The 24,973-nt window shown below is 43.2% G+C and overlaps 1 protein-coding gene across 5 annotated transcripts; it reads right to left on the bottom strand.

Moving 5' to 3' along the window:
• Positions 1 to 4,570: 4,570 nt before the first annotated feature.
• On the bottom strand, positions 4,571 to 20,712 carry LOC115150578 (protein OS-9). 5 transcript variants are annotated; one of them, XM_029694015.1, is made up of 15 exons: positions 20,470 to 20,712; positions 19,555 to 19,737; positions 18,959 to 19,022; positions 18,613 to 18,689; positions 10,485 to 10,583; positions 10,110 to 10,311; positions 8,520 to 8,657; positions 8,296 to 8,390; positions 8,160 to 8,214; positions 7,956 to 8,047; positions 7,644 to 7,835; positions 7,232 to 7,439; positions 6,692 to 6,859; positions 5,946 to 6,055; positions 4,571 to 5,694 (listed from the first exon to the last, which is right to left on the bottom strand). In XM_029694015.1, the coding sequence occupies exons 1-15, from the start codon at positions 20,617 to 20,619 to the stop codon at positions 5,269 to 5,271; spliced, it is 2,259 nt and encodes a 752-aa protein (XP_029549875.1). In that variant the 5' UTR covers positions 20,620 to 20,712; the 3' UTR covers positions 4,571 to 5,268. The 5 variants fall into 5 exon arrangements, with proteins under 5 accessions (XP_029549875.1, XP_029549874.1, XP_029549878.1 ...); XM_029694014.1 differs by having other exon boundaries at positions 8,296 to 8,396; positions 20,470 to 20,711; XM_029694018.1 differs by having other exon boundaries at positions 4,571 to 5,698; positions 8,296 to 8,396; positions 20,470 to 20,710.
• Positions 20,713 to 24,973: the final 4,261 nt, after the last annotated feature.

Raw genomic sequence — 24,973 nt, 5'->3', positions numbered from 1 at the left:
AGAGATACTGGGGTGCAAAGGAGCAGAAAAAAATATATATAAATAAAATAAATAACAATAAGGGGAGGAGGTAGTTGGATGGGCTATTTACAGATGGGCTATGTACAGGTGCAATGATCTGAAAGCTGCTCTGATAGCTGATGCTTAAAGTTAGTGAGGGAGATATGAGTCTCCAGCTTCAGTGATTTTTGCAATTCGTTCCAGTCATTGGCAGCAGAGAACTGGAAGGAAAGGCAGCCAAAGGAGGAATTGCTTTGGGGATGACCAGTGAGATTTACCTGCTGGAGCACATGCTATGGGTGGGTGCTGCTATGGTGAACAGTGAGCTGAGGTGGGGCTTTACCTAGCAAGGACTTATAGATGACCTGGAGCCAGTGGGTTTGGCGACGAATATGAAGCGAGGACCAGCCAACGAGAGCATACAGGTCGCAGTGGTGGGTAGTATATGGGGCTTTGGTGACGAAATGGATGGCACTGTGATAGACTGCATCCAATTTGCTGAGTAGAGTGTTGGAGGCTATTTTGTAAATGACATCGCCGAAGTCAAGGATCAGTAGGATAGTCAGTTTTACGAAGGTATGTTTAGCTGCATGAGTGAAGGAGGCCAATTCTAGATTTAATTTTGGATTGGAGATGCTTAATATGAGTCTGGAAGGAGAGTTTACAGTCTAGCCAGACACCTAGATATTTATAGTTGTCCACATACTCTAAGTCAGAACCATCCAGAGGTGTGATGCTAGGTGGGCGGGCAGATGCGGGCAGCGATCGTTTGAAGAGCATGCATTTAGTTTTACTTGCATTTAAGAGCAGTTGGAGGCCACGGAAGGAGAGTTGTATGGCATTGAAGCTCGTCTGGAGGTTAGTTAACACAGTGTCCAAAGAAGGGCCAGAAGTATACAGAATGGTGTCGTCTGCGTAGAGGTGGATCAGAGAATCACCAGCCACAAGAGCGACATCATTGATGTATACAGAGAAAAGAGTCGGCCCGAGAAATGAACCTTGTGGCACCCCCAAAGAGACTGCCAGAGGTCCGGACAACAGGCCCTCCGATTTGACACACTGAACTCTATCTGAGAAGTAGTTGGTGAACCAGGCAAGGCAGTCATTTGAGAAACCAAGGATGTTGAGTCTGCCGATAAGAATGCGGTGATTGACAGAGTCGAAAGCCTTGGCCAGGTCGATGAATACAGCTGCACAGGGGAAAGTAATCTAAAAGTAACTGAATGTAATCAGATTACATTACTGAGTTTGGGTAATGGAAAAGTTGTGTTACTGATTACAATTTTGGACAGGTAACTAGTAACATTAATTTTATGAAGTAACTTACCCAGCCCTGGTATTTAATAACTCTAGCGTGCTCTAAGGTGTACAATACTGAACGCTACTCTACAGTACTGTATTTTACTGTGCTGTCCAAACTTGTGGATCCAACTGTGGTTTGTGACTACTATGACTTCCCATTGTACCCAATTAAATTGCAGAATTTGTTTTAAAATCACCAATGGCCTCATTCCATGGTAACATCCCTTGAGCAGATTCATTCCTGTCATGCAGCTCAGAAATTTCGAATTTTATTTCCACTTTGACATTAAAGTATTGTGTATATTGTTGACAAAAAAATCACAATTAAATACATTTTAATCAAACTTTGTAACACAATAAAATGTGATGATATCCAATGAATACTTTTAAATACTTTTGTAAGGCACTGTAGCTAAACACATACAGTACATGGCTTAACAAAAATTAACAAAGTGTGGCAGGGTCACACTGTTTGTTGGCTGGAAACAAATTACATTGTAGGCCCTACAAAAAAAACGTCTGGTGGAGATATCAAAAGAGAACTGGGTAGTCAGGTTAGCTCGCACTTACCGTTACTTGAATTCAATTGCCTAAAGTCACTCTTTGGTCCAGTTGAAACGTGGGAAAACTGTGGCGCGTGTTGGACTAAGATTAACTATAATTTAGACATTTGCTCACGAGTTAAACACAATTTCGTCAAAACAAATACTATATTCCACTTGGCGTTAAACTAGTGAGAGAAGTGAACAGTCTTTTCTTATCTTTCCTTGGAGTATTCTTCAGCTTGCTTAATAGCTATGTTGTCGCTAGCCGCCTCATCTCACATCATCAATTTTAGACAGCCAGCTAACGTTAGCATGGATGAGAAATGAGACATCAATTCCAATTGTTAGCCTACAACAATACCGATTATCCGGTGTCTTTCACTGGTGCGTAAAGTCCGTTCATTTATTACTGTCAATAGGAAATTCAACTACTTTAGCCACATGTTAAACTTCGATGTTAAAAGCCTCTTTATGGGTGGGTGGGCTGCACAATGAGGTACTGGAAACGTCAACATCAAGGGTGTATTCATTACGGAACCCGTTTAAGAAGCAAAGAGAGCAAAACTAGTTTATATTGGACCGATTCAGGTTTCGTTTAAGAAACGTTTTGCAACAGAATAGGCGGATTAAATACACTCCAGTTTCTGATAATATACATTATATACAATATATGATATATATACAATATATGATATATATACATATATATATATATATATATATATATACATACATATATATATATACACACATACAATACATTATATTATAATGTGCAGGCCCACAAAATGTATCAATCCCTTGATTGGTTAATCCTTTGCGGTTTCTTGCCTTAGTCCCCGCCCTCTATTTCTATTCGACACGCAACAGGCACAACCATCATTGAGTGGCACCAGAACATAGTAGTCATTGACGTAAGGTAAACGTTCTAACCAAGTAGCTACTGTACTAGAAAATATTATCTTTATGATAAAAGCTTAATTACTTCAAAAAAATGTGGATGAAAGTGTGAGGGTGTTGTGGGGTTGTTGACAGAAAAAGCAGTCGTTTCCTCCATATAGGCCTATCACCTGAAAATTGAAACCACTGAGGGAATTCCTCAAAATATCAATTAACACTGTGGCATTTCTTGCCCATGTTTTTTCTAATGGTCTTTATTTTAAATCAGCTAGGTATGAGTATGCAGATTTTACAAGAGAGCTCAAAATTACTTTATAACATCCCTCAGGGAAGTGTGCTTATAATGGTTGTAACTTCATATAAAAATAATCCCCTCACATGTTCAAGCCAAACTATTTATATATTTTGAGGAGCTACAATAACGCGATCACGACACGCAGGTTAAAATATCAAAACAAACTGAACTAATTATATTAATTTGGGGACAGGTCGAAAAGTATTAAACATGGAAATGTAGCTAGCTAGCTTGCAATTGCTGGCTAATTTGTCCTATTTTGCTAGCTTGCTGTTCCTAGCTAATTTGTCCTGGGATATAAACATTGAGTTGTTATTTTACCTGAAATGCACAAGACCCTCTACTCCGACAATTAATCCACACATAAAACGATCAACCGAATCGTTTCTAGTCATCTCTCCTCGTTCCAGGCCTTTTCCTTTTCTTGACTTTATAATGCGATTGGCAACTTTAATAAATTAGGTGCATTTCCGCCACTGACCTCATTCGTCTTTCAGTCCCTGCTGGGTACCTGCTTCTAACAACCAATGAGGAGATGGGAGAGGCAGGACTTGCAGTGCGATCTGCATCAGAAATAGAACTGACTTCTATTTTAGACCTTGGCAAAGCAGACACTCGTTGGTGCACGCAATAATTGAATAATATAGATTTCAAAATTTATTTTGCAACGCTCGCGCAGGCGAGGTGTAGTCAGCCTGTGACGCCTTCGACATCTCTGAAAAAAACTTTGCACAAAAAAATGCCGCATTCAAGTGCTAGTCGGAACTAGGAAACGCTGACATTTCCGAATTGCTAACTGGTTGTAGTTATACATGTACTGCGTTCATTCAGTTAGCAAGTCAGAAACGTCAGTTTCCTAACCAGTTCCCTAATATTACAGTTTATGTTGTCCTATGCCAAGGTTGTAACTTGAAAATGAAGTTATTGATAAGAACAGCTGTCCTATGAACACAATGTTGAAAAGATAACGTTTTGGCTGAACAGGCGTTGAATGACATTTAACCAATTTCTCTCACTAGATGAGCTCCAATACTTATTTCAGAGAAATTACATTTTAGTATCCTTTGGTTCTAAATGCCATTAAAGCTAAATATAATCTGGAACTTCAAATAACGGTTTTGAACATTCAAAATGTATAAATGTCAAGTTTCCAGAAACATCTAATCTTTTAAAATACTACAAAATCCATATGAAGTATGATTATTTCAACAAGCATGTCCATTTCACAATGACCAAATTAACTTGGTAATGTAATTAAAGAGTAAAAGCTATACTAAACGACACTCGTTCTGATTGAAATAATTCAAAACTAGTATTAGTTTGAGTACCAGCCTCTTAAGCTAACATTCCACTCCTTGTCATTGCCAAAGAGACTGTTTAATACGCGTGGGACTTATAGTGGAGTTGCTCATTGGCTGCCGGAATTAACATATTTTCCTTGACAACATATGGAGCCTCGGAAATAGAACGATAATTTAAAACGAAGTCTAAAGCAAACATTTAGCTGTTAGCAAGCTGAATTAAGACATTTTGTGGTTGGAATTTCAGTATGTATTTAGTTTGATAATTTAGACATGTGCTACTGTAGCAACTTTCAACAGACTGGTTTCATCTGGACAAAAAAAAAAAAAAAAAAAGCAACCGGATTCCAACATGTTCTGTGGAGAAAAAAAAGTGACAAGAGTTCCGATCGAATCAGGATCTGCTGGAGCTCATTAATAATAGAATGTTCATTAAAGATAGTAGAAAGGCCAGCCTCTTTGGCACATGACATGGAGTACAGAGAGTGGAGAGACTGGTACCCAGCCTACAACAGCATATGTGTCTCACTCTTTCAGGATTCCGAACCTGCATTCTTTTTAAACATTGCAGAAATTTAAAAAAAAAAAATTAAAAAAATTTTTTTGAACATAACACTCCTTTCGCAAACATATTGTATTCATCCAGTTGTTAAGCCAAGTGTAAATGCCAGGTCAATTCCTCAATTGCATCACTCATTGAGGTGATTTAATCAGTGTAGAGCAGCAAACAAATACAGAGGAGTAATTATAAGCACTGCTATGTGGATACAGGAGAGCATCATAGTTCTGTAGAAATGCAAAGTTCATCATATACAGTCCAAGAAAGAGAAATTTTCACATGTGCAAATTGTCCAGTCCATGGTGTTTTTCACCCTCCTGATTCCAACTGATAGCAATCAACATTGAAATAATGCTTTTTCAGCCATCACATTGGGCTCTCACTAGAGAGAAAAAAAACTGACACTATTACACTACCACAGCTGAGACAATTGGATTGGTTTGTGCAAGGGACATAAGTGCCTGATACGGACACAACACATTTCTGAGTGTGGAAACAGGTGTGTCTGTGGACACTGGTTTTACCAGTGGGGCCCGAGGGGCGGCTGAGACTTGACAGTGAGTTCAGAGCTCTGACAGGGGAGAGGGACACGCCCTGTCTCCAAGCCTCCACAGGTGCTTGGTTCCCACGATGCGAGGAAACGTCTCCCCAGAGCTCATAACTCCACATCGTCTGAGTCCGGTGCACTACTGGTGGATTGGGCCTCTTCCTGTCTCTCTCCCCATACAAATCTGTAGTTGTTTTCCAACTCCTGCTGTCTCTTTTGCTCCTTGTAAACCTCTTCTGTTCCCCCTGTCTGAGAGAAATACAGGGAAGAGCAAAAGAATAGCTCACACAATTACTCATATTACTTAGACTTCTTCCAAAATGTTGAACTGCTTCACTATCAATTGCTTATATTGGTTTTGAGTGCAGTCATTGAACCAAATAGAGAAAATGTCCTTACAGATCTCTTTCAACACATATCAAAACCCTTTTTCTAGACAGAAGAGAAAATTCTGTAGTGTTTCTTAAAAGGTTGATTTTTTAAAAATTGTAATTACCAGTAGGTTGATGAGCAGCTCTCTGAAGGACTTGGTATCTTCTTCAGTCAACCACTGGTCCCCAGCCTCCTCAGCTGTCCTTCGTGTTATAATCTTCACCTCAATTTTACCTTTAAAAAATCATTAGCAACATTACAATACTAACAGGCGTTTCACATACACCAAAGCGCGCGCGCGCACACACACACACACACACACACACACACACTAGAATATGGACAGCTTAAAATGTGCAACTCTGCACAAACATGAATGTCAGCCAGCAACCCTATTGAAAAGGTTCTGGCACAATACCATATACAGTAAGCAATAATATACGAAATGAGAACAGATAATAGAAACGAGACATGGAAAGCACACAAGAGACAGATGAAAATGGATGAGACAGTGTGACTGTTGCATCTACACATCTTAAATATATATTTCATGCTATGTGAGGCCTAAAATCAGATAAGCCTATTTTGAAATGTTAATATGGCAAGCACACCGAGAAGCTTCCTCAGATAATATGTTCACACATTAACTTTGCCACACACCAACAGAGATCTGAAGGGAATTTAAAAACCCATTTCAACAGATACGAGATCATGCAAAGCGTAGCTCTGTTTTGCCAGTGACCCCCTTCTATTTTTGGAACCTGACCTAAATAGCCCAAATTAGATCAGAAGAGTGACATGATCATACGCTAAAGATATCAGGAGGAAAAGAGAGACGGGCCGTGTGTTTTTGGGCACTCCCCTTCCTACCTTCGGCCTTCAGTCCCGCCTTCTCTAGCTGTTCTTTAACCACGTCCTTAATGTGCTGCCACTGGGGGTCACCTTCGCCCATCTCCTGAACTTTGACCTCCCCATCGGAACTGCTGCCTGTCTTATACTTAGTAACTCTGATCTTAACAAGGTCGTCAGCCGCTTGGTCTGGGGTGACGAGACAAAAGAGGGACAAACAACAGAGGTCACCTCCCAACAAGTAAAAGTAGGGCAACAGGATGTAGGAGTTAAAGCCAGCAATGTGGGTGGGATCTCTCAAGAGATTTAAATTCACTACCGGTATTCTAGGATTCCCTTTCTCTATATATGGGACTGTCAGTATGCCGATATAGCCTACTCCCATTTTACTCTCCCCTGAGCATTGAACAGCGAATCTCCAAAAGGTACTGAACATGAGATGGAACAAGAAATTATGACAGACATCTACATAGAAATGAATATACACAGAATGTAGATGTATGATCTATGAACACAGAGCCAGGCCCAGAGGGTGGAGCTCCAGGCAGAGAGCCCAGTTACCTGGCTGTCGAGGGGCCAGGCTGGGGCTGCCCCTGGCTGGGTCGTTGGCTCTCTGGCCTCCCTCTGTCTGGGGCTCTGCCTCTGTGTCCCCGGCCTCTTTGTCCTCCAGGCGGTCCAGCAGCTTGTCCAGAGTAGCCTCCAGGGTCTGGGTTGCCTGGGTGCGGTCAAACTCCCCCTTCAGACCCTCGGTCTCCAGTTCTTGCTGAGCCTAGAACAAAAAAAGAGACACCCTATCAAGCAACATTATCAATCAAAATATTAACATGTTGACAAAATAATAGTGGTCATTTAGATGTCCATCTACCTCACATGTTTGGCCCATAATGTGGTTGAGCACTCAATAACCTGTTCTATTACAGAGACCCATTTACTGCCTGTACACTTGTCTAGCATCTCTAGTGTCTGTTCGCACCTCGTCTATGATGTTGTCAAACTCCTTTTGCATTTCCCCTTTCATTTCCTCGATGTTGGCAGAAGGCACCGAGATGTCAGCTATCTCCTCCTCAAACTCCTGCAGCAGGAGATGCTCTTCTTCATCCCCCTCATCCCTCTCCTTTTCGTTTCGGAGTTCCTCTCGTTCTTGTTTGGCTTCATTTTCTGCTTTCTGAAAACGAACTCAGAATTAACCATATTGAAATGAAATGCACATAAATGTCACTGAGCATTATGAATACATTGTTATGGGTAAAAGTCAACTGTGCAATGGCCTAAAGGCAGCACTAACCTTCCTGTTGCTCTCTTTGAGATGCTGCACAAATTTCATCAGGTCTGCAGGGTCAGTGATGATCTTGAAGTTAAATTGTTCATCTCCAAAAGCTATGAGGAATAAAAATAAAAATAAAACACCAGATGGATATTAACCAAAAGGAAAATATACTTGAAAGTATCAGAAGTGAAAAATGTTTTAAATTCCAGTTTAATACATTACCGTCCTCTGTGACCTCATTGTCTGTGAGCTGATTATCATAGGCATCCTCTCCAGCCTGTGAAAACAAAACACTGTTGGTGCCATCTTGTGGAAGACTAAGGCATACATTCAAAGATATGTCGATCACTGACTGTACCTGATGCTCTGAAGTGGTGTCAGTTGCTGTGGTACTCCCTGGCTTTGTCACTCCCTCCCAGAAATCCAAATCCTCAGGCTCTTCAGAGGTGACAACTGCATCTGGTCAAAGAGGAATGAATCAAGAGGACTGATTATTTCTCAATATGATGCTTTCATTATAAAATCCTGCAAGCAAGCCATCCAATAAATTAAGTACTTTGATTAAGCAAACGGGCATTGCACCTTTTGTGTCTGACCCCAGGACATCTGGGTCATCAGTTGGCGTCGCTGAGTCCTCGTCTGTCCCCTCGTCACCAGCCAACATCTCATCAAGAGTCTTCAGCTCCTCTGAGATCTGCTCCACTTTACGTTTCGTATCCGCTGAAAATGAAGAGAAGCAGAGTTACATTATTCCTTAGGGCTTGTGAAATCAGGAGAGTACCAATTAAAAGATTTAGCCTGGCTCCATATCACAGTACATAGTGGTTCCTCCTTTAAAAAGTTGCATCATACTGCAGCACACCTTGCAGGCTGCTGCAGAATTCTATGGCACGTTATTTGATTGTCAGCCATTGTCAGCTATTTTTACCATTAATGCTAGTTAGACCACCAGAGGGCATCTTTGAGAAGCGTTTGATAGTAATGCCAATATTTAAGACTAAAGAATTTAAAAACTTTTTTGTAAGAACATATGGGGTTGATTAAGAAATGTAGCTTAATTAAATATTATGGCGTTTCCATTCCAAGAAAAACAAACCCTCAGGGTTTCCGTTAGGATGGAACGGAAAATACGGCGCTGTATATTGTGATGGTTGGGAGAAGGCTACAGTACTAAGAGCATAAGAGGATTGGAGGATTCTAAATGAATATCTAAGAGGCATTTTTCATTAGGGCAAATCTGATCTGTGAGAATATCATTCTAAACTAATTCATAATAAATCGCTTTGTTTAAAAAATAACAATATTTTGGAGATGATTTTGTTTTCATTTAACCTAGAGTGAGCGAGAAAAAGGCCATTCTTGAACATGGGGTGAGACATTCTCAGTAATTTGTAAATAAAGTTTTATTTAGAATGATTTATTTCTGTTTTTAGAGGGAGAGAAACCAAAAGCCGCCTCATGGGTCTCCCGGTGGCGGCTGGCACGGGTATCGAAGCAGCATCTGTAGCAACGCAGTTTGCACTGCGATGCAGTATCTTAGACCGCTGCGCCACTCGGGAGGCCCCATCCACAAAGTTTAATGTTGATCAATTGCCTTGCACAAAGTACCAAAATACAGAGAGGTGTTGGTAAAGGTATATTGTCCGGCTGATAGTCCATAATGGGCTATTATAATACTGTATATGGTGTCCAGGTCAGGATAACCAAAACATTTCTTTATTAAAAGACCATCAGAAAGAATGTTGGTACTTATTTTGATCCAAAGCCATGAATGAGTGAGTCACTCAGCTTTATGTACGTGCCGGGGATAAATGACTATTAGAAATGACTGCCTAGAAGGCCAGCATCCCGGAGTCGCCGCTTCACTGTTGACGTTGAGATTGGTGTTTTGCAGCTATTATTTAATGAAGCTGCCAGTTGAGGACTTTCTATTTGGTTTATGTTGCCCATTAATTGTCAGTTAGACACAGTAGCGCCTTGGGACCCAAAAGCATAATCAGTGCTCCAACTTCCCATTGCGCTGGTCTGGAGCAATGAAGTAGTGACGCAGGGTACTGTATTAAACCACAAATTACCTCCAAGTCCCGCGGCATAATCGCAAAACTTTTAGTTGAGCAACTACTGTATAGGCTAAGCACCCTCCCAAAGACCCCCAGCCCCCTGTTGACTCACAGACTTGGGCCTTGACATAGTCCATGTACTGCTGGGTGCTGAGGGCTGGCTGGCACACAATGCCCTGGGGCTTGGCAGTGTAGGGCGGGCGCAGGAAGGGGTGCTGGCAGGTGCGGGTGGTGTGGACCGTCAGCACGTAGCGGCACGACTGGGGCTCATCCACACGGGCCACGTAGTCCCCCGAGCCCTCCTCACACACAAACTGGAAGACACAGACCAGAGCAGATCAGGGGTCAGAAGTCATGGATTGTCAAGGAGTCACACCAGTCATATCTAATGTGTTTGGAGTTTTACAAGATTTATTAAATACAATAAGACAGGTTGTCCTTACTGATGTTTATTGCAATATTAAGACCCCATCGCATAGGCTCTCACCCTGACTTCAGTCTCCCTGGGGTTCCCGTTCAGGTCACACTTGGAGCCATTGACATATCTCTGACTGTGGTAGCGCTTCAGTCTGTGTTGCTTGGAGGCCTGGGTACCAGGGAGGAGAAAGAGATTATCAACGCATACACCATGGATATTCTACTGTATCATCAAATTGCATAGACCATTACATCAAATTTAAAACACTTGCCCCCCAATCCCCTCCTTCCCTGATACACGTGTTAATATTGCACCATAAATTGTGCCTTCCTGTATTATACTTAAAATGTTTATTATATTCTACTGAGCCATTTACTTTGTTGGTAATCTAAACTTTTATTATTGTTGTTGAATTGTCCAGAAGGAACCTGCCAGTAAGAATTTTGTTGGACAGTGTATAACTTGTGTATCCTGTACATACAACTTGAAACAGCAGGTGAGTCTCAGGGGAGGGAGTCACTTCTGCTGTAGCAGTCAAGTCAACAGCCTCACACGCTGTTCTTTCCCTCATGTCATCAACCTGAACAAGGTACATGCTGTGTTCCAAAAACCAACAAGCAGCCGTACCTGCCAAGCACTCATTCTAACCCTAATGCAACTATAGTAAAATGGGTGAAAAACAAAGTAGGATACAAATCTAAACAGCTTAAGATTTTCCTGTGCATTTTTTCTCAATTGGCTTATACAACATGCTTTTTGCATGTTTTCCAGCAAGTATACATGAAACACTCTTGGTTTAGTCCTTTGTATGAGAAGAGTTAAACACATACTGAATCAAATAAACTTTATTTGTTAAAATGCGCTGAATACAACATGTGTAGACCTTAGCGTGAAATGCTTACTTACAAGCCCTTAACCAACAGTGCAGTTCAAGATAGAGTTACGAAAAAAAATAATTAAAAGTAACAATAACGAGGCTATATACAGTGGGTATGGGTATTGAATCAGTGTGGGGGTAGAGGTTAGTTGAGGTAATTTGTACATGTAGTTAGAGGTGAAGTGACTATGCATAGATAATAAACAGCGAGTAGCAACAGTGTAAAAAAGTTACCATACCAGGCAGTGATGCAACCGGGTAGGATGCTCTCAATGGTGCAGCTGTAGAACTTTGAGGATCTGGGAACCCCTGCAAAATCTTTTCAGTCTACTGAGGGGGAAAAGGTGTTGTACCATCTTCATGACTGTCTTGGTGTGTTTGGACCATGATAGTTCGTTGGTGATGTGGACACCAAGGAACTTTAAACTCTCGACCCGCTCCACTACAGCCCCGTTGATGTTAATGGGGGCCTGTCCGGCCCGCCTTTCCCATAGTCCACGATCAGCCCCTTTGTCTTGCTCACATTGAGGGAGAGGTTGTTGTCCTGGCACGTCTCGGACCTACTCCCTATAGGCGTCTCCTCGTTGTCGTCAGCAAACTTGATGATGGTGTTGGAGTTGTGTTTGGCCTCGCAGTTGCGGGTGAAAATAGAGTACAGGAGGGGACTAAGCACACACCGTTGAGGGGCCCCAGTGTTGAGGATCTGCATAGCAGACGTGTTGTTGCCTACCCTTACCACATGGGGCGGCCCGTCAGGAAGTCCAGGATCCAAATGCAGAGGGAGGTGTTTAGTCCCAGGGTCCTTAGCTTACTGGGCACTATGGTGTTGAACGCTGAACTGTAGTCAATGAACAGCATTCTCACATAGGTGTTCCCTTTTGTCCAGGTGGGAAAGGGCAGTGTGGAATGCGATTGAGATTGCGTCGTCTGTGGATCTGTTGGGGTGGTATGCGAATTGGAGTGGGTCTAGGGTATCCAGGATGGATGCTGTTGTGAGCCATGACCAGTTTTTCCAAAGCACTCCACTCCTACCGACGTGATTGCTACGGGGCGGTAATCATTTAGGGAGGTTACCTTCACTTCCTTGGGCACAGGGACTATGGTGGTCTGCTTGAAACACGTAGGTATTACAGACTCACAGGAAGAGGTTGAAAATGTCAGTTTAGACACTTGCCAGTTGGTCCGCGCATGCTTTGAGTACACGTCCTGGTAATCCTGTTACCGCTGCATTGTGAATGTTGACCTGTTTAAAAGTCTTGCTCACATCGGCTACCGAGAGCGTTATCACACAGTCGTCCAGAACAGCTGGTGCTCTCGTGCATGCTTCAGTGTTGCTTGCCTCGAAGCGAGCATAAAAAGGCATTTAGCTCGTCTGGTAGGCTCGCGTCACTGGGCAGCTCGCGGCTGGGTTTCTCTTTGTAGTCCGTAATAGTTTTCAAGCTATGCCACATCCGACAAGCGTAAGAACCGATGTAGTAGGATTCAATCTTAATCCTGTATTGACGCTTTGTCGTTTGGTGGTTCATCTGAGGGCATAGCAGGATTTCTTATAAGGGTCCAGATTAGTGTAACGCTCCTTGAAAGCGGCAGCTCTAGCCTTTAGCTCAACGCGGATGTTGCCTGTAATCCATGGCTTCTGGTTGGGATATCTACGTACAGTCACTGTGGGGACAACGTCATTGATGCACTTATTGATGAAGCCGATGACTGATGTGGTATATTCCGCAACGCCATTTGATGAATCCCGGAACATATTCCAGTCTGTGCTAGCAAAAGAGTCCGCGTCATCTGACCACTTCCGTATTGAGCAAGTCACTGGTACTTCCTTCTTTAGTTTTTGCTTGTAAGCAGGAATCAGGAACATAGAATTATGGTCAGATTTGCCAAATGGAGGGCGGGGGGAAGAGCTTTATATGCATCTCTGTGTGTGGAGTGAAGGTGGTCTAGAGTTCTTTCCCTCTGGTTGCACATGTGAAATGTTGGTAGAAATGAGGTAAAACAGATTTAAGTTTGCCTGCATTGAAGTCCCCAGCCACTAGGAGCGCCACTTCTGGATGAGCATTTTTCTTGTTTGCTTATGGCCTTATACAGCTGGCTGAGTGTGGTCATAGTGTCAGCATCACGGTGGTAAATAGAAAGCTAAGGAATAATATAGATGAGAGCTCTCTAGGTATAGTGTGGTCTACAGCTTATCACAAGGTACTCTACCTCAGGCGAGCAATACCTAGAGACTTCTTTAATATTACACATCGCGCACCAGCTGTTATTGACTAGACACAAATAGACCCCTCGTCTTACCAGATGTAGCTTCTCTGTCCTGCCGGTGCATGGAAAATGTTTTTGTATTTATTTCACCTTTATTTAACCAGGTAGGCTAGTTGAGAACAAGTTCTCATGTACAACTGCGACCTGGCCAAGATAAAGCAAAGCAGTGTGACACAGACAACACAGAGTTAAACATGGAGTAAACAATAAACAAGCCATTGACACAGTAGAAAAAATGTATATATATATACACACATATACAGTGTGTGCAAAAGGCATGAGGAGTTAGGCAATAAATAGGCCATAGAAGCGAATAACTACAATTTAGCAGATTAACACTGGAGTGATAAATGAGCATATGATGATGTGCAAGTAGAAATACTGGTGTGCAAAGGAGCAGAAAAGTAAATAAAATAAAAACAGTATGGGGATAAGGTAGGTAGATTGGGTGGGCAATTACAGATGGACTATGTACAGCTGCAGCGATCGGTTAGCAGCTCAGGTAGCTGATGTTTAAAGTTGGTGAGGGAAATAAAAGGTCTCCAACTTCAGCGATTTTTGCAATTCGTTCCAGTCACTGGCAGCAGAGAACTGGAAGGAAAGGTGGCCAAATGAGGTGTTGGCTTTGGGGATGATCAGCGAGATATACCTGCTGGAACGTGTGGGTGTTGTTATCGTGACCAGTGAACTGAGATAAGGCGGAGCTTTACCTTGCATAGACTTATAGATGACCTGGAACCTGTGGGTCTGGCGACGAATATGAAGCGAGAGCCAGCCGACTAGAGCATACAGGTCGCAGTGGGTGGTATAAGGTCATTTGGTAACAAAACGGATGGCACTGATTAGACTGCATCCAGTTTGCTGAGTAGAGTAATGGAAGCTATTTTGTAGATAACGTCGCCGAAGTCGAGGATCGGTAGGATAGTCAGTTTTCCTAGGGTAAGTTTGGCAGCATGAGTGAAGGAGGCTTTGTTGCGAAATAGAAAGACGATTCTAGATTTCATTTTGGAGCTGCTTAATATGAGTCTGGAAGGAGAGTTTACAGTCTAACCAGACACCCAGGTATTTGTAGTTGTCCACATATTCTAGCTCGGAACCTAGCTCGGTGGTGATGCTAGCTGGACGGGCAGGTGCGGGCAGCGAACGGTTGAAAAGCATGCATTTGGTTTTACTGGCGTTTAAGAGCAGTTGGAGGCCACAGAAGGAGTGTTGTATGGCATTGAAGCTCGTTTGGAAGTTTGTTAGCACAGTGTCCAAGGAAGGGCCAGAAGTATACAGAATGGTGTCGTCTGCGTAGAGGTGGATCAGGGAATCGCCCGCAGCAAGAGCGACATCATTGATATATACACAGAGAAAAGAGTCGGCCCGAGAATTGAACCCTGTGGTACCCCCATAGAGACTGCCAGAGGTCCGGACAACATGCCCTCCGATTTGACACACTAAACTCTGTCTGCAAAGTAGTTGGTGAACCAGGTCATTAGAAAAACCAAGGCTATTGAGCCTGCTGATAAGAATACGGTGATTGACAGAGTCAAAAGCCTTGGCCAGGTCGATGTAGACGGCTGCACAGTACTTTCTTTTATCGATGGCGGTTATGATATCGTTTAGAACCTTGCACGTGGCTGAGGTGCACCCGTGACCGGCTCGGAAACCGGATTGCACAGCGGAGAAGGTACGGTGGGATTCGAAATAGTCAGTGATCTGTTTATTAACTTGGCTTTCGAAGACTTTAGATAGGCAGGGTGGAGCAGGGGGGAAATAGGTCTGAAACAGTTTGGGTCTAGGGTGTCACCCCCTTTGAAGAGGGGGATGACCACGGCAGCTTTCCAATCTTTAGGGATCTCGGACGATATGAAAGAGCAGTTGAACAGGCTGGTAATAGGGGTTGCAACAATGGCGGCGGATAGTTTTAGAAAGAGAGGGTCCAGATTGTCTATCCCAGCTGATTTGTACGGGTCCAGGTTTTGCAGCTCTTTCAGAACATCTGCTATCTGAATTTGGGTGAAGGAGAAGCTGGGGAGGCTTGAGCGGACCAAGGGCTATATCTGTTCTTAGTTCTGCATTTTTTGAACGGGGCATGCTTATCTAAGATGGTGAGGAAATTACTTTTAAAGAATGACCAGGCATCCTTGACTGACGGGATGAGGTCAATATCCTTCCAGGATACCCGGACCAGGGCGATTAGAAAGGCCTGCTCGCAGAAGTGTTTTAGGGAGCGTTTGACAGTGATGAGGGGTGTTCGTTTGACCGCAGACCCATAGCGGATACAGGCAATGAGGCAGTGATCGCTGAAATCCTGATTGAAAACAGCGGAGGTGTATTTGGAGGGCAAGTTGGTCAGGATAATGTCTATGAGGGTGCCCATGTTTACGGATTTAGGGTTGTACCTGGTGGGTTCCTTGATGATTTGTGTGAGATTGAGGGCATCTAGCTTAGATTGTAGGACTGCCGGGGTGTTAAGCATATCCCAGTTTAGGTCACCTAACAGAATGAACTCTGAGGCTAGATGGGGGGGGGCGATCAATTCACAAATGGTGTCCAGGGCACAGCTGGGAGCGGAGGGGGGGGTCGATAGCAGGCGGCAACAGTCAGACATTTTTGGAGAGATTAATTTTTAAAATTAGAAGTTCGAACTGTTTGGGTATAGACCTGGAAAGTAAGCCTGCAAAGTTCTGTCAAACTCCTCCCCCTTTGGCAGTTCTATCTTGACGGAAAATGTTGTAGTTGGGTATGGAAACCTCCGAATTTTTGGTGGCCTTCCTAAGCCAGGATTCAGACACGGCAATGACATCAGGGTTGGCGGAGTGTGCTAAAGCAGTGAGTAAAACAAACTTAGGGAGGAGGCTTCTGATGTTGACATGCATGAAACCAAGGCTTTTTCGATGACAGAAGTCAACAAATGAGGGTGCCTGGGCACACGCAGGGCCTGGGTTTACCTCCACATCACCCGAGGAACAGAGGAGTAGGATGAGGGTACGGCTAAAGGCTATCAAAACTGGTCGCTTAGAGCGTTGGGGACAAAGAATAAAAGGATCAGATTGTTGGGCGTGGTAGTATAGATTCAGGGCATAATGTGCAGACAGGGGTATGGTGGGGTGCGGGTACAGCGGAGGTAAGCCCAGGCACTGAGTGATGATAAGAGGGGTTGCATCTCTGGACATGCTGGTTATAATGGGTGAGGTCACCGCATGTGTACGAGGTGGGACAAAGGAGGTATGATGAGTGGAACTAGGGGCTCCATTGTAAACTAAAACAATGATAACTAACCTAAACAGTATACAAGGCATATTGACATTTGAGAGAGACATACAGCGAGGCATAAAGTAATCACAGGTGTTGATTGGGAGAGCTAGCTAGACAACAACGGGTGAGACAACAACAGCTGATCAGATAAAACAACAGGTAAAATGGCGTTGACTGGGCAGAGAGGGTCGGTTCACTACACACAGAACCTGAGTTCGTGGCTGGGGCCGACAGATAAGCAATAAACAGAATGGAGTACCGTGATTAATGGACAGTCCAGCAGGAATCAGCTATGTAGCCAAGTGATCATAGGGTCCAGGGGGCAGCAATAGATGGAACAGGGAAACCGCGGAGTAGTCGCTACTACGCTAGCACGCGTGCGACACGTGTTTAAAGTTAGTAGCCCGGGGCTAGTAGAAACATCTGCTCCGACGGAGGCAGGTTGAAGGCACAGCGGACGGAGTATTCGTCAGCAGACCAGTCGTGGTGGTGCGGTGGGGCGCCGTGTCGACAAATGATCCAAGCCAGATGGCGAAAGAGGTATTGTAGTTGTAGTAATTTAGTTTGCTAGCCGGGAGATGCGCCTGGCTCACGGCTAACTGGTGCTAGCTTCGGGGCAGGGGCGTTAGCCACTATAGCCACTCGGTAGCAGCGGTGATCCGGTGCCAAGGTCCAGAGCTTACGTCGAGGATCCGGTGGAGTAGTGGGTTCTAGCCGTGTTTGGGTGGAGTCCGGGTGAACAACTGTGTAGGCCGGGAGGTGGGCCTCAGGGATAGCTTCAGTACTAGGTAACTCGGTGGGTGCTAGCTAGCTGTGAAGATCAGGAGTAATGGTCCTGGGATTACGGCAGGAATCCGGCGTTGTAGTGGAGAGACAGTCCCGATACTGGTAGGCTGGCGAGTATTATCCAGGCTAAAAAAAAAGGGCTGGTATCTGTGCAGAAGGTAAAAGGCCTGTAAAGGCTGCTAGCAGTGGCTAACAGTGACTAAGTAGCTTGTAGCTAATTAGCTGGTTAGCTTCTGATGGCTAGGTGGTTCTTGCGATAAGGTCTAAAAATTAAAAATAATAGCGGTTCCGTATCACATTGGGTGAGGCAGGTTAACGGAAGGTATAATTGAATTAAAATGGAAAAGAGATTGAAAGTAAAATTGAAATATATACAAAAAAAAGATGAAAAATACAAAAGTACACGAGAGGACGAACAAAACACATCTGCACTGCTACGCTATCTTGGGACCACGCCAGCTCTATATTATCTGTGTCGTCGTTCAGCCACGACTCGGTGAAACATAAGATATTACAGATAATGTCCCATTGGTTGTATAATCTTGATCGTAGGTCATCCATTTTATTTTCCAATGATTGCACATTGGACAATAGAACAGATGGCAGTGAGAGTTTACTCACTGGCCTACGAATTACAAGGAAGCCCGGCCTCCACCCTCTTTTTCTCTGTCTTTTCTTCACACAAATGACGGGGATTTGGGCCCGTTCCCAAGAAAGCAGTATATCCTTCGCATCGGACTCGTTAAAGAAAAATTATTCTTCCAGTTCAAGGTGAGTAATCGCTGTTCTGATGTTCAGAAGTTATTTTCAGTCATAAGAGACAGTAGCAGCTACATTGTGTACAAAATAAAAGTTTAAAATGTGAAATGCAAAAAAAACATTTAAAAAAATAGCACAGTTGGTTAGGAGGACGTAAAACATCTGTCATCCCCTCCAGCGCCACGAATTAACACCACAAAGTATGACAAAATCCTATACGGGTAGAGAGGAGAGGGCCTGCATGCAACAGAGGAGCAAACCAGTTACCTTGGCTGTTTCATTGTTCCAGTCAAACTCTGAATCATAGTACCCCAGGAAGAGAACATTCCCTTTGATGTCTGTGTCTGTGGAGAGGTAAAAACAGACTATTATTAGAGGCAAGGCCTAAATCTAAATAGACAAAGCACCATCAGGTAAACCATGTGACGCAGCAGCACTTGACAGACAGGTCAACACTAGACAGGTCAACACCAGAGAAGTAAATAATGACGTGTAACAAGGGGATCCAAAATAAACATGGTGAAAGTGTAAACAGTCAGTACAAACAAGATGATCCAGCTGTTGCTACTTGTGTTAACTTTTGGCAAACACAGTGGTTGAAAGTAAGTCTTACCCTCAAGGTGGTACTGTCTAATGTGTTGTCCATAGCAGAACTCATATGTCCACCAGTCTTTTGTCTGCAGTTATAGAGAATGACAACGTTTCAGTTGCTATGACATTTCATATTCATGTTGACAGTGGCCTTACAAAACTAGAAGAATAGCAAATAGCCTAGGCTGCCTTATATGGAGAAGTTGATTTCTAATATGCATATGGAGTCTGTCCAACTCAAGGTCCGGTAGATTACAAGTTCAACCATCCAAATGACTTCTTCAACCATATACAGTAAGAGAGGTAGCTTATTGTAGAGACAATATAGCGACAATTTGGATGGTTAGGTTATGCAAACTGACCAATCAGATAAGCACGATAGGGATTTAACTGTCAATACAAATTGCACAACTCATTGCAAGCATCCAACCTGGGCCAACTAAACTTATTCTCTTCCATTTAAAAGCATCACTTTATAACTGTCTGCAATAGTTCTGATGTAAAGAGGCCAGGGGAGAAAACTGTTTAGACATTGACGCAATATGAAGCACTGTTGTCTCTAGGCAGTGGTATAGTATTCCTCCCCTTAGTCTTCTTGTGTGTACGTGTGTGTCTGACCTTCACTAGGCAGGGGGCAGTGTGCATGGGCTTGAGCAGGTCTGGGATGCCTGGTCCGGTGTATCCTTGGGTGTCAGGCTCAGAGGCACGGTCCTGGTGAAACCTCACTGCCTGGGCTGGAAGGCGACATTCATACATCTGCTTGTATTTGCTGGACACCAGCATGACTTCTTCTGTCTTAGCCTGTGGAAAACATGACATAACGCTAGATAAAGACTGTACTACATAGCTAGTTAACGAGATAGCTAGCTAAGCAAGTATGCTATCTGACAGCTGCTGTCAACTTGAAACTGCGTTTTCTAAACGTATTAGTAGGTAGCAACAGTTAGCACAATGTATCTGTCTGTGCATAACGGTAACGTTCGCATTGTTGACTGGTGCGCTAGCTAGCAACACTATAACGTTACTTCATCTAATTAGATAGTGCATTATCTCATTCAAATATCACGAAATTGTATTAGACTCTAACGTTAGCAAGCCATTAGCCATCTCCACTAGCTATCTACAGTAACGTTAGATAGCTAGTGGAGATGGCTAATGGCTTGCTATCTAACGTTACTGTAGATAGCTAGTGGAGATGGCTAATGGCTTGCTAACGTTAGCTATCTAACGTTACTGTAGATAGCAAGCCATTAGCCATCTCCACTAGCTATCTACAGTAACGTTAGATAGCTAACGTTAGCTAGTGGAGATGGCTAATGGCTTGCTAACGTTAGCTATCTAACGTTACTGTAGATAGCTAGTGGAGATGGCTAATGGCTTGCTATCTACAGTAACGTTAGATAGCTAACGTTAGCAAGCCATTAGCCATCTCCAGTAGCTATCTACAGTAACGTTAGATAGCTAACGTTAGCTAACTGGGCAGAATCGCATGCTAACTGACGTAAACTATAAATTCTTAATTTCACGTCTCACCTGCCCCATAATGACAGGATCGGGAAGAATCTGGATCCCATATTTCACCTCGTTTAATTCCTCTAGATTCAAGAAAGCCAAGACGGATAGCTGACATGTCAAAAAGAAAACGTACAATCCCCTCAACCACCTAACCACGGAAGCAGCCATGATAGCTAGTTTCTACTTCTCTTTCTTCTATGGTATAAACCGCTAGCTAGCTACATCTGTCAAGTCTTGTTGCTGTTTATTTGTGCTATGAGACGTCATGGATTGGACAACAGGCACATAAAATACCACAGAATACGGTATTATACATGTCAATCAAAGCCACTACGTTGTCCTATTGGATAATTGTCAAACATTTACAGAATCCCTCCTTTTGGACACGACTGCTTCCTCGATTGGTCCGAATAAGTATGTATAGGCGTGGCTCACACATCATTGGGCGAGTTCGTTTTGCATGGCCCGGTGCCCCGGGGGCCTTGAGATTTCACTTAACCCTTGTGTGGTGTTCGGGTCTGTGGGACAAATTTTCAATGTTTACTAAAATAAAAACTATACAATTAATAATGTTTCAACCTGAGACTCATTGGCCTTGGCTCATTTTCTGTGAAGAACATGTAAAATAACACATTTTCATTGAGTGCACACTGTGCACCCCCCTAAAAATTTATATTACATATTTGGTGTTCAGGTCCACTGGACCCGAGGGTAATGAAAGTGTGGAAAAGTGTGTGTGTAGGTCAAAACAAGTAAAAATGAAACAAAAAGGTTTGCTGTGTGCCTTCACTGTGTCTTCCTCCTCCCTGGACCTGCTGTTTCAACATAGCACCAAGAACCTGTCTGTCTCCCTGCCTGTCTGCCTGTCTTCAGCTTTTCTCGCACTCTTTACCCTTTGTAGTGTGTGAAACTACACAATGTATTGCGGGAACCTGCACAACGTTATTACAATACATTATTTTGATACATTATTTTGATACATTGTAAAAATGTACCCCAGCCAGGTGGAAATTGTGGGAGGGACACAACAAATAAATAGCTTGGCATATGTGACTCCTTACTACAATCAATCAGTATGGAAAAAATAATCTCTGCTCAGAGAGCCTTAGAAATACTTTTTGCAGAGAGAGAAGCTATTGTGGAAGCTAGTGTGGAAGATTAAGAATTTTCAGAATATGAGGATCATGTATCTGTCAATTCGGAGTTTGAGGATGAGATTGACCCTCAGCCAGCCCCATGACCAGCCCGTCAGCAATAAGCTCATCAGCAGCCGGCAGGAGGAAAAATATGGATGTAAAAAAAAGTGTGAAATTGAATGGTCTTCTTGTCCAAGGAATGAGCCACCCCGGATGGCTGCCAATGTGATAAGGATCCAACCAGGGCATACGTGGATGGCGGTTACTCATGTGCAGGACATAAAGTCTTCTTTTGAACTGTTCATCCCAGACACCATCCAGAAAATCATTCTGGACTGCACTAATTTGGAGGGAAGGCGTGTTTTTGGAGAGAGATGGAAGGAGATGGACCAAACTCATTCACATGCATACTTTGGGGTTCTTAACCTTGCTGGTGTTTTTAGATCCAATCGGGAATCCACAGAATCCTTGTGGGATGCAGAAACTGGCAGAGAACTTTTCTGTGCAACAATGTCTCTGGGAAAACTTCCACATTATTTCCAGGATTATCCGCTTCGATAACTGAGACACCAGACCAGCTTGGCGGCAGAGAGACAAGCTAGCTGCAATCAGGTCAGTGTGGGTCACAGGGACTCTGTGGTCACAACATCACATGCGATAACTTTTTCACTTCGCACAAGCTGGGACAGGAGCTCCTCAAGAGGAAGCCGACGATGGTAGGAACAGTATGAAAAAACATGCCAGAGCTCCCTCCTCAGCTGTTGAATACACGGAACAGGCCTATCAATTCCTCTAAGTTTGTGTTCACAGCCGACACGTCCCTAGTGTCCAACGTGCCAAAGAAAGGCAAAAATGAAGCTGCATTGGGATGGGAGAATCTATAGGCAGGAACCTCAAAAAACAGAGATCATAGTGGATTGCAATGCCACAAAAGGAGGGGTGGACAATTTAGACAAGCTGGTGTCTGGCTACAGCTGCAAAATAAGAACCCTATGCTGGTTCCCCATCCGCCCGACCCACAGAACCAACAACTCCAATACCGGAAGTAAGTGTGAGTGAGGTTGTTGCATGTGTGTGTGTCTGACTCTCCTACCTTGGCCTGTTGTAACTATATACAGTACCAGTCTGTAACGCCCTGACCATAGAGATCCTTATTATTCTCTTTGTTTGGTTAGGTCAGGGTGTGACTCGGGTGGGGAAGTCTATATTTTTTGTTTCTTTCTTTTGGGCCGAGTGTGGTTCCCAACCAGAGGCAGCTGTCTATCGTTGGCTCTGATTGGGAATCATACTTAGGCAGCCTGTTTTCCACCTGTGTTTGTGGGAGGTTGTTTTCTGTTTAGCACCTGAGCCTGACAGAACTGTTCGCTTTAGTTTTTTCCACCGTTTGTTATTTTGTTTGAGTGTGTTGTGAAATAAATCATCATGAACACTTATCACGCTGCGCCGTGGTCCACTTCTCCTTCTTACGACGAGTGTTACACAGTCAAAAGTTTGGACACCTACTCATTCCAGGGTTTTTCTTTATTTTACTACATTGTAGAATAATAGTGAAGACATCACAACTATGAAATAACACTTATGGAATCATGTAGTCACCAAAAAAGTGTTAAACAAATCAAAATATATTTTATATTTGAGATTTTTCAAAGTAGCCACCCTTTGCCTTGATGACAGATTTGCACACTCTGGGCATTCTATCAACCAGCTTCACCTGGAATGCTTTTCCAACAGTCTGAAAGGAGTTCCCACATATGCTGAGCACATGTTGGATGCTTTTCCTTCACTCTGCGGTCCAACTCATCCCAAACCATCTCAATTGGGTTGAGGTCAGGTGATTGTGAAGGCCAGGTCATCTGATGCAGCACTCCATAACTCTCCTTCTTGGTCAAATAGCCCTTACACAGCCTGGAGGTGTGTTGGGTCATTGTCCTGTTGAAAAACAAATGATATTCCCACTAAGCGCAAACCAGATGGGATGGCGTATCGCTGCAGAATGCTATGGTAGCCATATTGGTTAAGTGTGCATTGAATTCTAAATAAATCGCTTACAGTGTCACCAGCAAAGCACCCCCACACTATCACGCTTCCTCCTCCATGCTTCACGGTGGGAACCACACATGCGGAGATCATCCGTTCACCTACTCTGCATCTCACAAAGACACAGCGGTTGGAACCAAAAATCTCAAATTTGGACTCATCAGACCAAATGACAGATTTCCATTGATCTAATGTCCATTGCGCGTGTTTCTTGGCCCAAGCAAGTCTCTTCTTATTATTGGTGTCCTTTAGTAGTGGTTTCATTGGAGCAATTTGACCATGAAGGCCAGATTCATGCAGTCTCCTCTGAACAGTTGATGTTGAGATGTGTCTGTTACTTGAACGCTGTGAAGCATTTATTTGGGCTGCAATTTCTGAGGCTGGTACCTCTAATGAACTTATCCTCTGCAGCAGAGGTAACTCTGGGTCTTCCTTTCCTATGGTGGTTCTCATGAGAGACAGTTTCTTCATATCGGTTGATGGTTTTTGCGACTGCACTTGAAGAAACGTTCAAAGTTCTTGAAATGTTCCGTACTGACTGACCTTCATGTCACAAAGTATTGATGGACTACCATTTATCTTTGCTTATTTGAGCTGTTCTTGCCATAATATGGACTTGGTATTTTACCAAATAGGGCTATCTTTTGTATACGGCGCATGTGACAAATAAAGTTTGATTTGATTGCCTCAAACACATTAAGAAGGAAAGAAATTCCATAAATTACCTTTTAAGGCACACCTGTTAATTGAAATGCATTCCAGGTGACTACCTCATGAAGCTGGTTGAGAGAATGCCAAGAGTGTGCAAAGCTGTCATCAAGGCAAAGGGTGGCTATTTTGAAGAATCTCAAATATAAAATATATTTTGACTTGTTTAACACCTTGCCTTCACTATTATTCTGCAATGTAGAATTTTTTTTACAAAATAAAGAAAAACCCTTCAATGAGTAGGTGTGTCCAAAATTTGGACTGGTACTGTATGTGAGTGAGTGAGATGTTTGTAAAATTCCTGAACTTCGTGTTTTCATCATTCTAGATTGCAGCCGGTAGCAACAAGAAAAAGCGCGGCGATGTGCTTGAACCCAAGAACAGGAAGACACAGTACACATGCATCAAGTGCAAGAAATACATTTGCAACACACACACAGTAAAACTCTGTCCCTCATGTGGTGTGTAGAATGGCCTTAATTTGTGTTCAACGGGGCTCATTTATCATTTCCATTAAATAGTGTATGTAAAATTTGTCCTTCCAATTTGTTCAGTTCAAAGCAATAAACATCAGTAGTGATGAAAACCTTGTTTCATTTATATTTGTTCAAGGTAAATATGATTTATTCCACCCATGTCTT

The sequence above is a fragment of the Salmo trutta genome, chromosome 16 (assembly GCF_901001165.1).
Source record: "Salmo trutta chromosome 16, fSalTru1.1, whole genome shotgun sequence".
In the NCBI taxonomy this organism is placed as follows: domain Eukaryota; kingdom Metazoa; phylum Chordata; class Actinopteri; order Salmoniformes; family Salmonidae; genus Salmo; species Salmo trutta.
Note: the sequence above shows the minus strand (reverse complement) of the source record. Positions and strands in the feature narration are given on the sequence as shown.

Coding starts and splice junctions, on each gene's coding strand:
- LOC115150578 (XM_029694014.1), bottom strand. CDS start 20,619: ATGGCTGCTTCCGTGGTTAGGTGGTTGAGGGGATTGTACGTTTTCTTT. Junction 7,440..7,643: donor TTGACAACATCATAGACGAG/GTGCGAACAGAC, acceptor TTTTTGTTCTAG/GCTCAGCAAGAACTGGAGAC. Junction 5,695..5,945: donor AGCTGCTCATCAACCTACTG/GTAATTACAATT, acceptor TCTCTCAGACAG/GGGGAACAGAAGAGGTTTAC.